Source organism: Octopus bimaculoides, chromosome 7 (genome assembly GCF_046866305.1).
Source record: "Octopus bimaculoides isolate indiv1 chromosome 7, ASM4686630v1, whole genome shotgun sequence".
NCBI classification, from domain to species: domain Eukaryota; kingdom Metazoa; phylum Mollusca; class Cephalopoda; order Octopoda; family Octopodidae; genus Octopus; species Octopus bimaculoides.
The window spans coordinates 12,297,651-12,310,986 of NC_142934.1; the positions used below are offsets into that span (position 1 = coordinate 12,297,651).

Sequence of the window (13,336 nt, forward strand, 5' to 3'; positions counted from 1 at the left end):
ACAAAATCTGATGGAAGCCTGTCGTCTATATGCATGTGTGATGTGTGTGTGTGTCTTCACGTCTGTGTTTGTCCCCCTCCACCACTTGACAACTGGTGTTGGTGTGTTTACATCCCCATAACTTAGCAGTTCAGCAAAAGAATAAGTACCAGGCTAATAAAAAACAAAATAAAAAGTAAATAATGGGGTTGATTCCCTAAGGTTAAATGGAATCAAGATGGCAATCTTCATAAGAGAAGCTCTTCACCAAAAAGTTGCAACTAGTGAGTCAAAATTGCTAGCTGTCCAAAGAATAGAACAGTCAACAATCAATAAAAGTATTTGATTCCAGAAAGGAGCACGGTTTTGCCATTGAAGTCTCAGGAGGAACTAGATAAAGTACTTTTCATTAACTATTCATCATCATCATCGTTTAACGTCCGCCTTTCATGCTAGCATGGGTTGGACGATTTGACTGAGGACTGGCAAACCAGAAGGCTGCACCAGGCTCCAATCTGATCTGGCAGAGTTTCTACAGCTGGATATCCTTCCTAACGCCAACCACTCCGAGAGTGTAGTGGAAAATAAACTGACATGACACAGTCTAATGACAAAAAGAAATAACTATAGAAATATCAATAAATAGCTTAACATGATAGTCACTATACACACTAGTATATAGTCATGGCCAAAAGTTTGGAACATAGGTCCAAAAATTAGAATTTTTATATTAAATGTCTAAATTTATACATTGTATACATTTGAAGTGACTTGTACTTGGGCATAACAATCTTAATTTTTAAAAAAATGTTCCAAACTTTTGGCCACAACTGTATGGATGTAACATTAAGTCTTTGAGAAGAAATGGAATAAATTTATATGTTATGAAAATAAAGAATTGGTAAACTTACTTTGATCTTTCCCTTTTTTCATCCTTTTGCTGTTGGTGTAGTTGTTGAATATAGCTGCTTTGTTCTTCTATACATTCTTGGGACTGCTTTAACCTGTACAGCAATTCATCTCTGTCCTTTTAAGAACCAGAATAATAAATCGTTAATAAGGTCATTTCAGATTTAATGTTTTTTATTACGATTGTAACTAGCAATAACAATTTCTAATGATTGCACAGGGATTTTGTAAGCAGTGCAGTTTCTTATTTCTTTATTGCCCACAAGGGGCTAAACTTCGAGGGGACAAACAAGGACAGACAAAGGGATTAAGTCGATTACATCGACCCCAGTGCATAACTGGTACTTAATTTATCGACACCGAAAGGATGAAAGGCCAAGTTGAACTCAGCGGAATTTGAACTCAGAATGTAACGGCAGACGAAATACCGGTAAGCATTTCGCCCGGCGTGCTAACGTTTCTGCCAGCTCGCCGCCTTTGAAAAAGACTCTCGACCGGATGGGGCCCCGGGACGATGGGATCCTGGGGCCGCAATGTGCGTTCAAGGTGTCGATGTTCACTGAGTCCTGCAATTCACGTCAGTTCATGTGGATAGCCACGCTCTTCATCGACTGACAAGCCGAGTGATCTCCCGTCCAATAAGCAGTAAGCAATGCAGTTTCTGTTGACCAAATCCACTCAAGGTTTTGGCATGGGACTATAGGAGAAAATATTTGCCTATGGTACCATGTACCATGCAATCAGACTGAACTCAGAACCACATGGTTCTTAACCAGAGACAAATAAAATGTAATGTCAGTTCTCATAGAATTTCAACTCAGAGTGAAAAAAATATGTAAAAGAGTAAATTATCCTAAGCCAAAAATATACATAGCTCCGTACTACTCTGTTGAGGTCTAACAAACCAAAATAGATGTCCATATTTGTATCTTGACTGCAAGAATCAAACTGTCCTTTGGTTAAACATGTAAATTAACTAACAAAATTTATTCCTAATTTCTTTAAATTAATACACCTTTCTCCTTGGAAGTCATTAACAACTACAATAAGTAATTCCCCCCCACCACACACACACACATTCCTGTTCTCAGAGAAGTATTTTAATAAATTAAGAATTTATCATGTATGGAATTCCATAGAGTTCCAAAAAAGGAAGCCATGATTACTATTGTAAGGTTAGCAAAGTCAATTCTCATGTTATCAGAGTAAATGGATTTAAAGCATTGTTGTGTATATTTAATAGCCACCTTTATATATATATATTTACAGAGAAACAGACATACAGACAGAGACAGAGAAAGGGAGAGATGTAAATATGTATATATGAATCCATGTACACACACACACACACACACACAATAACTGTATTCCTTTCAAATAAGTTTCATGCCACAGCAATCATCAGGTGAGAACTTACCTGATAATCACAGTAGTGTGAAACTAAGTTGCAAGAAAGAAATCTAGTTTAAAAAAAACCATATACACTACACCAAGTATTGAGTATTCTCTTCTTCAGTAGCTTTTGAAAACACACACACACACACATACATATATATATTCAATCCTACACATAAATACATACATACATATATATATATATATATATATATATATATATATATACACATACTCACACACATATATACAAATATATAAACTCACACACACATACATATATACATATATATAAACTCACAAAGACACATACATATATACATATGTATAAACTCACAAAAACACATACATATAGACATATATATAAACTCACACAAACACATACATATATACATATATATAAACTCACAAACACACATACATATATATAAACTCACATACACACATACATATATACATATATATAAACTCACACACACACATACATATATATATATACATACATACACACATATACATGCATATACATATACACATATATACATACAAATACATATATATATATATATATACATAGCTAAGTACTTATCTACAGACATATATACATGAGTACATCATATATATACATACACACATATATATATATATATATATATATATATGCACATACATATACATACATATATATATATATATGCACATACATATACATACATATATACAAACACACACATATACATGCATACATGCATACCTACATACATACATAGATAGATACACACACACACACACACACACATGCAAGGAGAGAAATCTAAGTTAAGTTATGCAAATACATGTGCAGACATTTCAAATGTAAATACCACTTACTTTAGCAAGGCGGTCATTGGTTGTTTTAGCTTCCATTTCTGAATAATTAATGTCCTTCAGTTTTTGTTCCATCTAAAAGTAAAGCAACACAAGAGAATTAATTAACAATTGATAAATGATTGTTAATTAGAAAACAAATATAATTTGACAAAAGGTATGCAAATTTAATGAATTTTAAGAAATACTTGTTTCTCACATATGCACATAAGCATTGAGATTTGATAAAGATCACTTATTTTAGTTCCATGTTCATTGGTTGTTTCAGGATGGAAAGTTAATACATATAACTTGAATTTCTTTCTCTTTTTAAGTTTTCAAATATATAAGAGAAATGAAAGTTAAATGTTTTCAATTCAGGACAATCAAAACCTGTTTGTAGACTCCACCACACACTAGAGAAACTTAGAAGCACCCTAAGTCACTTTATTGAAATATAATGAAAGCTTAAGAATTTTAAAATTATTTCTCTCAGTAAACATGAGATAGATTTCAATATGAATAGGGCTTAGTGTTTAACTAAAAAACAAAAAACCTTGGAGAGTATAATGTTTTATGAGAAAAGAAAAATGTGGGTTAAGGTAAAAAGTAAGTAAAACAATTACTTCTTTCTGTCTTGTAATTAAGTTGTGAAGTTGGTATTCTTTCTCATATAATTCCTTTTCCATTTCCTCTCTGAAATTACTTTCTTTGGTCTTCTCCTGAAAATTATAATAGAGAAAGAAGAAAAAAAAATTAGTATAATTTTAGAAGACATTTGACTGTAGAAAAAAAACATAAACCCATCAGTACCGAAAAACATTCTGTTTTTTTCTTAAACTCATAGTAAAAATAAATAAAAGAATGCAATCTCATGAAAATGAACTGCTTACTTCAAAATTAAATGTTGACAAATTTTATAATTAGAAACGATCTCTTTATTTTATAACAGTTAAATTTGTAAAATAATCTAACAATGTTTAACCGTCACAAAATCCAATTAGTATGAAAATTGTATGAGAAATTAAACTGTTGAAACAGAAACCTAACGAACACACACTGTTAATAAATGTTCTTCTTTTAGCTGGACCTGATCAATGATTAAACTAAGAAAATGTTGATATAGTGCTTTTATATATATATGTGTGACTCTGTGTGTGTGTGTGTGTGTGTGTGTGTGTGTGTGTGTGTGTGTGTGTGTGTGTTTGCATGCATGTGCAGATATAAATAAAAAAAAATCAGGAGTGCCATTATTTCCGTAACAATGCTCACTTTCTCAACATATTTGACTAAAATCTACTACTTTTATTCAGCTGAAAGACATCACATAATAAATAAATAAATAAACAGATAAATAAATAAATTAGATACAAACATTTCTTTCATGAAGAACTGGTTTCTCATGACATTATTACATTGACCTAAGCTATTTCGTATGAAATGAGTGCAACTAACTTGCTTATACCTTTCAGACATATATGGAAAAATTGCAAATCAAACTACATTTTATTATTGTTAAAAGAAAGCTTTGAGATTTGACTGACTCAAATATGTTATGGCAATTAACAGAGCTTCCTATGGAAGTGTATATAAGAACATTACATAACAGGGTGGATATACCCTTTAAAAATTGACCATTCAGAAGAATTTGGTTTAACTTACTATTAGTTTAGGATCTGTTATGATCCTTAGGACTCATAAGACTGGAACTTAGCCTAATTTACATAGGGTACAAGAGACTGAGATCACAACACCACCTCCTGAACAGGATGCTAGTCCATCATAGGGTTAACTTCCCAACTATTGCTGGAATTAAATTTATAGCTGAGTGGACTGGAACTGTGAAATGAAGTAGTTTGCTCAGGAATACAATGCACTACTCTTTCCGGGAATCAAAACTAAGATCTTATAATCATGAGGGCAAACACTCTAACCATTAGACCATGCACATTATGTAACTTGCTATACCTGTAAGTTATTCCATCACTATATGTCTAGGACGCTGAACCAATTATTTTGCTACTTGGCCCTAGACGAAATCAAAACTGATTGTTACCAAACTCTGCTCAACTTTGAATACAGTGGGCAGATCACCATACCTTTTTGGCACTAAACTATTCAACTGCTCTGTAAAATGTAACAACCCTGGAGAATTCTAAGAATAATTTATGACATAACCCAACTATAACTATTCTTACCCAAAAATTCTAGTTTTCTAGTATTATTATTAGTATTATTATTACCTCCACCTTAGTGAAGGCAAAGGTATTGTTTTCAGTTGTGTTGGTCTGTTTGTTTGTCTGTGGACAAGATATCTCAAGAACCACTGGATGGATTTGGATGAAACTTTCACGGATGTTTGGCCTCATAACTGGCACAAACTGATTAGATTTGGGGATTGATCTGTTACCAGACAAGGATTCTGGATTATTTTACCGTGTTTTTTACTTAATTTTTGAGAGTGCTTGCGTTCATTTTTAGTATTGTCATTTGCGAGAGCAGCCAAGTTTATTTCAGATATTCTTATTTTAAAAATCATCTCCGGATAATTGTTGAGAGGACATTGGTGTTGCCTTGGCAGAGGTTTGTTAGCATTATTTTATATGTATTGTATTGTATGTCAGGTCCAGTATGGATTAGATTATTTGCACTAAAGGCATTGACAAAAATGTGCTTCATTGTAGTGTTGCACAAAGTTTAATCACTGTAGCACTGGTTAAGATTAGAAGTATTCATTACAGCTAGTCACATCTATATATTCATGTATAACATGACTGTAGCCAATGTCTCAGACCTGTAGACTTATCAATTGAGACAGTTACAGTTTGTTGAATATTGATACTATACCAATAATTAAAAACTCATATTCATAAAATGTTCACACTTAAAAATTCACTTATTTGTTTCATTAAAAACAAGAGATATGATGTTGCTCAGTTAATTAAAACCTGATTTAGCAGAAACAGATACAACAAATTAGTAGTTATTTAAAATCAAAAGAAAATTATAAATATAAATGAAACAATTAAAATCATAATAAATACCGTATTTAATGGCATATAAAACGCACTTTCTTTTCCAAAATAATGTGTTTCAAAAAAATCACCCCGGGTCCTATATGCAGAGCTGTGCTTCCCATAAGCTTTAATGCACTAAAAACTATTTTTCCCAGAATAGGAACTACTGAAATTAGAGTGTATTTAATATGCCATCAAATATGGTAGTTTTACAAAATTCTTTCTCAACGATGTATGAAAGTCTGCAGTTAGTTTTGACATGTCTAGTGAAAAATCTAAAAAAGATTTTTTGTCAAAGGACAAATACAGAATAAGCGAAAAATTATAATGCATGTATTGATTTCAAAATCTCAATTGATCTTAATTCTTTAATTGAATTAATAAAGTCGATTTAACAACATGATAAAATATCTAACTCAATGAATTAGATGTTAGAGTAAAAGTTATTGTCAAACTATCGTGTGTGTGTGTGCGCGCGCACGCACGTGTATGTGTGTGTGTGTGTTGTTTGGGAAGAATAGCAACATTGTTCAACATACACTCTAATAGGGTGGTACCAAAAAGTCAATCTTTAGTTTGCCTAAATTTATAAAAAGACAAATAATTGTTGCATTTATGGAAAGTAGAATTGTGCCACAGCTCTTAGCACCAAAACAACAGTTTTCCAGTGGCATCATACACACACATACACTCATACACACACATACAGAGTTAAATTATAACAGCTAAAATGTCAGAATAATTTGATGATGCTACTGATATTTGTGTTTAATGTCATATTCCTTAAGTGCTTAAAACACCCGTGTAGTCTAAGCAGGGATATAGAAAAATAACAAAACTCAGATAGACTTCCAAATAGCCAATCACTAGTTTGCTTATTATTTTTGATTACAGACTCAAAAAGTAATATATCACATATTATGAAAAATCATAAAACATTTTATATAAGCTGACAAATGTATTTTTAAGCTAGGATGTAAAATAAAATCTTATTGTGCCTTGGGAAGGTCATTATGCCAATAATGATAAAACACACACACTGGTTCAATATCACATTTTTGTTTATTAGTCAATTAGTTAAATATCTAATTAACTAATCAATCATTTCTTCAGTGTGTTGTTTAAACAAGCAAATGTTCTTCCATTGCAGACCCACCTAGTATATATCCATAGAAAAGAAAAAATTCATGTAAGAGATTTTATTTTAAATATCTTTGTTAAAAAAAACCATTTTAATATCCATTAAATGCTTAGCAGCTTTTAGTGATCATAATAACTGAAATCATCAGCATCCTCATCATTTAACATCCGTTTTCCATACTGGCATGGATTGGATGGTTTGACAGGAGCTGACCAGCTGAAGGGCTGTTCAGGCTCCCTGTCTGTTTTGGCATGATTTCTATGGCTGGATGACCTTCCACCAACCACTTTACAGAGTGTACTGGGTGTTTTTATGCAGCACCAGCACAAGTGCTTTCCATGTGGCACCGGCACCAGCACCTATGAGCCCATGAGGTTAGGGATGCTCAGCAGGTGAAGGTTGCAGGGGGTGAGACTATATGTAAGGGCAACCACACTTTTACTTAACTTGGTGTATGTTTTCAAGTACAGCGAACCACCGGGTGTCTTGATCCCCTGTCATTACCTCTGCGAGTCCCAATGTCTGTAGATCCTTTCTCACCACTTCGTCCCACGCCTTACTGGGTCTACCCTTTCCACATGGTCCCTCTACAATTAGAGATCAGCACTTCGTGATGCAACGGCCTTTGTTCATACACATGAATTTAGATTTTCAGTAACACGTTTAGCCAATCATGATTGTATTAATGCTGCTAGTATTATAGAAGATTTCAGAAATATTTACAAAAATTCAGTAGAATTAAACTATGCATAGAATATAAACTTCACACAATATCCATGTGAATATGGATATTGTATGAATCTTATATTCTATGCATATATATTCTATGTTCAAGATAAAATATTTTGCTTTGAATACAACTGTACCATAATAAGATTTACTATTTCTGCCCCAGATATTAAATCAAATCATTTACAGAGAACATTGGAACTTGACACAGTCCTCTGAACTGTAGGATCTTTTCAAATCATCCAACCCATGGTAGCATGGAATATGGATTGTAAATGATGATGATGGTAATGATGATGATGGTAATGATGAAGATAGTTGCATTAAGCAGTTGAATAGGGATGTAGCAATGGTTTATCAATACTTAATTCATGTAAGGCAGCAACCTAGCAGAATGGTTAGCATGCCAGGTAAAATGCTTGGCAGTATTTTGACTGCTTTGCGCCCTTGGGGGTGGGGGCAATAAGGTAAGTACCAATTGAACACTAGGGTCAATATAATCAACTTACCCTCTATCTGATATTACTGGCTGGTGCCAAAATTTGAAACCAATATTGAGTTCCTGTAGTTATTTTTTATGGATTTTAGGATGTTAAAGGCAACCGAGACAGTAGGGTGATAAGCAGACTAACTATAAATTATTCCGGTATTTAGTTTTATGACTCATTTTTTGACCTCATGGCAGTTTACTTTGATTTTCATCCTGTTTGGTCTTAATAAGTTAGGTAACAGTAATATGCTTAGGCAAATTGTATTGTTGCCTGGTTTACCATCATCATCCGGCCAATTGTTGGCTAAATTCAGTCAATTGTAAATTTCAAGCTAGGTCTCTGATCTGGAGGTAGAGTACCCCTACCAGCCTCAGAGACCCTGAAATAGGTCACCTTTTCTTCTCTGACTAAATCACAAAAATAAAATAAAATAAAAAAAACATGCAACTCTTTTCCAAAGAGCTTTGATATTAATATGGATTTTGACAGGCAAAGAGTCAATATTTGTAGGTGAAGAGCGTAGTCAAGTAAATCAACAAAGCTAGTTGTCATACATTATTACAAGTATAACTTATATCAATAACCAGAGAGAAAATAAACAAAGTTGGTCTTGGTGATATTTGAACAGAGAACAGAATTTACATCTTACCAATACCTCCTTACATAGTAAAATACCAATGTCCAAATAAAGTATAAGTGCCTGACTAGGTGCTTATATTTATTCAGTGTCTGAATAGGCATAGATACTGATTAACATTTACTATCAGACACATCTACTCCACTCTTATTTACACAAGTAATATTGGTCAACAGACATAGTGCAGTGACTTGGATTTGGCTTCTGGTTGGAGTTTCTTCTTTAATTTACTAATGCTCATAGAGAAATGTATTAACAATCATAGCTCTTAATTTCTTGTAAGATGAGTAGAAGCCATACCCTTAAACAATAAACCAATATCAGCTTTTACTTAACCCTTTTAATACTAAAATGCTTGTAGCTTGTATCGTGGCCTTATGATACAAACTTTCTGCTTTGAGGTGATTTAAATTAAAAACTATCCATCAAAATTATATGATAAATTATTTTCTAGAAACCAATTCAATAATTTTTAATCTTTTACTTGTTTCAGTCATTTGACTGTGACCCAGCTGGAGCACTGCCTTAAAGGTTTTTTTTAGATGAATGAATCAACACTAGGACGTATCTTTTTTAAGGGCCTAGTGCTTATTCTATCGGGCTCTTTTGCTGGCCCGCTAACTTACGGGGATGTAAACACACCAGCAACAGTTGTTAAGTGGTGGTAAGGGACAAACACAGACACAAAGACACACATTGATATATACATACACTCACACATACACACACATATATATATATAGAGAGAGAGAGAGAGACACATGTATGATGGGTTTCTTTCAGTTTCCATTTACTAAATCCACTCACAAGAGTTTGGTCGGCCTGGGGCTAATAAGTAGAAGACACGTGCCCAAGGTACCATGCAGTGGGACTGAACCTGGAACCATGTGGTTGGGAAGTAAGCTTCTTACCACATAGCCATGCCAGTGCCTAACAAAGCTATCTTATTAAATTCTTCACCCTTTTTCAAAATGAATTAAAAGTGCATTTCAATAACAATTTGGTCACAAAAGAATGAAAACAGTAAATATTCTCCAAACTAAATCATGTTGCCAAAAATAACGCTGGTCAGAATTTATAATAGCAACAAGATGTCTGAAGAATTTTTATCTTTATTGATGACAACCGGTTTATGTTTCAGTAAAAAGGATATATCAGTCGATACATATAAAAAGTGAAGGCATGTGTTATTTGTTATTATATCTGGCCTCAGGTCAGCAGCTGTTATCACGGAGACTTGTAATCATAGGCATTCCAAATACGATCATCCTGTCTTTTAGTCAAACGGTTATCTAAGTCTGCATCAGTCAATGTACTGGAGATGCTTTTGAAGATATCAGTGTGGATTGAGAATGATTTGGTTGCTAGTTTAATCAGGTCAAGTGACATAGGCTTATGTAGTAGCACATAGTCTACTAGGAAGAAAGAACTGGTATAAGAACCAGGAAGTCTGTGGCAATCTTCAGAAAGCAAAGATGTATCATTTGATATTTTTTTTTTTTTGTTTTTACTTGTTTCAGTCATTAGACTGTGGCCATGCTGGGGCAATGCCTTGAGAGAGTTTATTATTTGTATGATTTACTAACGAGAAAATAATTATTTTCTCTGATGATTGCAAACTGAGTATCTATTTTATTCTTTTATTTTTTTTATTTGTTTCAGTCATCAGACTTTAGAGCTGTAGTGCTTATTTTAGATCTGATGCTTAACATTGGTTGTCAAGCCATGGAATGGGGACAGACATAAATACAGACACATGCATATAATTATATATATATATATATATTTATATATATATGAGACAGGCTTCTCACAGTTTCCTTCTATCATATTCACTCACAGAGCATTGGTCAGACCAAGTTACTGTGCAGTAGGACTGAACCTGTAACTACATGATTATGGAGCAAACTTCTTAACCACACAGCTATACCAGCAATTATTTTGTTTAAGAAAAATTGTTAAACACATTAGAAAAACTATTTTGTTTAGTTAAGATTATGAACTAACACTCTGTCGGTTACGAGGAGAAGGGTTCCAGTTGATTCACTTGACTGAACAGCCAGCTCAGTAAATAAGGTACAAGTGGTTGAGTACTCCACAGAATGTGACTAAGCTGGCCCTCTGTAATATGGGTACAACTCATTTCTACAGTTGAGTGGACTGGAGCAATGTGAGATAAAGTGTCTTGCTCAAGGACATTACATACCACCAGGTATTGAACCACAACCTTATGATCATGAGCCAAATACTGTAACCACTTAGTCATGTGTCTTCACCAAATAAAACTATTAAACACATAAATAAAAATGTTAAGTTTATTGCTATAATTGAAATAGGGAAAGAGAATGAAGAATCAATTATTCTTTTTAATATATTTTCCCTAGGATTGGAAAAAAAATTAGGAAGCATGTATACATGAATTCAGATTGAAAATTTTGTTATATATTTCTAAATTAATACCTTATTAATCTTAAGATTTAAGAGATTTTTCTCATATGTTGAATGTTATGCTGTTTTTGTTGTTGTTGTTGTTGTTAATAAAAACAAACTACAATTACAAAACTTATTATAGAGAACAAGATTTCTAATTGAAAATTTGAATCGTACCTTCACGAAGATTCAAATATTTAATCCAAAGCCTGCAATGAATACGCAGTAAATAACTAAATACATAAAGATACTGGTGTGTGTGTGTATATATATATATATATATATATATATATATGATAACCTTTCCTTGTGATTCAACATTTTTGAGTTTATTTTTTGCAATTTATCAACAGTTTTTTTTTTTTGTCTCCTCCTTATCATCAACTAGATATGTATACATTATGGTGAGAAATGTTTCTTAAATTAAAATATTAATTCTTTGTCCATCAAATTAGCAAGTAAAATATTGTGCATTTGGATGAGACAATAAGAGAATACATTTAAATCAGAAAATATAAACACATGTTACGTATAACGGAATGTACATAAGATACACTTTAAAAATATATGGCAAGTCAAATACTATTAGGAAATACTAAGTGTTTTCTTGTTTTCTCTTGTGTGCAAGCTAGCTACTGAAGTACTTATCAGTAACCAAAATTTTAGAATTCAAACAAATTGTTACTATGACAACCAGTAACCTAAATATCCCTGTATAGACTTATTCTTCCAAAAGTAACAAGTGGGCTAGTTTTTTCTGCAGGAACACTGAATTCTAGAAATCTAAAAATCAGACTAAAGCACGTAAAACATATTCATCGGGCTGCAAATATTTACATGCCATATTAAATATGAAAACGCCAAAAAAAAAAAAAAACAAACCTTTTTTAAAGAACGTTTAGTAAGTTCCATATTTATAATGTTTACACAAGAAAGAAACAAGTGGTCCTACTAGTTATATAGGGTGTTTTTTTTTACAGCTCTTAAAATAGACATTAAGGGAAAATTTATATATATATACATTTCTGTGTGTTGAGGGTGTTTTCTCATAGCATGAAAGGAGACTTATTTTATTTGGTTTTCATTTCAACGACATGGAACAAAAAGACAATATCTTTATGTCAAATATATGTTTATATCTTAATATTTCTCATAATTAGTACAACATAAATCTATGTCAATTATGATTTCTTTTGTTGAAGCACAAGGCCAAACTTCTTTTTTAGGGGAGATGCACAAGTGATTATATCTACACTAGTGGATTAATGATAGGCATGGGTGTGTGGTTATCAAATTTGCTTCCCAACCATGTGGTTTCTGGTTCAATTCCAATGCATGGCATCTTGGCTAAGTGTTTTCTGATATTATTTCCAGCTGACCGAGTTTGTGAAAGAATTTGGTAGATGGAAACTGAAAGAAGCTTGTAGTTAAGGCAGAGTTTCTATGGTTAGATGCCCTTCCCACCACTAGTCTTCACCTGTTTCCAAGCCAGGTAATATTCCACCCCACCATGGCCAGACATGATTTTTACTGGAATGTTTACTGCTTGTATGAGGGTGATGCTTGTTTACAACCAGCACATGATGTCTAAACAATGGTATACACAAATACATACACAAGTACACAAACACACACACACACACATGCATACATACATACATACATACATACATACATACATACATACATAAATGCATATGACAAGCCTCATTCAGTTTATGTCAAATAAATCCATTCACAAGGTCTTGAGTGGCCCAGGAGT

General features: G+C 32.9%; 1 protein-coding gene and 1 pseudogene across 4 annotated transcripts in view; both read right to left on the bottom strand.

Annotated features, from left to right (window-relative positions):
- Positions 1-13,336, bottom strand: part of LOC106869750 (EF-hand calcium-binding domain-containing protein 4B) — a 110,638-nt gene that overhangs the window by 39,961 nt on the left and 57,341 nt on the right. For all 4 annotated transcript variants that reach the window (XM_014915615.3, XM_089354762.1, XM_014915614.3 and 1 more), the window contains exons 6-8: positions 3,756-3,851; positions 3,154-3,225; positions 891-1,006 (exon numbers count right to left, since the gene is read on the bottom strand). In XM_014915615.3, coding sequence (XP_014771101.1) covers positions 891-1,006; positions 3,154-3,225; positions 3,756-3,851 — 284 coding nt within the window. The remainder of the gene's footprint in view (positions 1-890; positions 1,007-3,153; positions 3,226-3,755; positions 3,852-13,336) is intronic.
- LOC149134581 (5.8S ribosomal RNA) lies at positions 1,373-1,531 on the bottom strand (annotated as a pseudogene).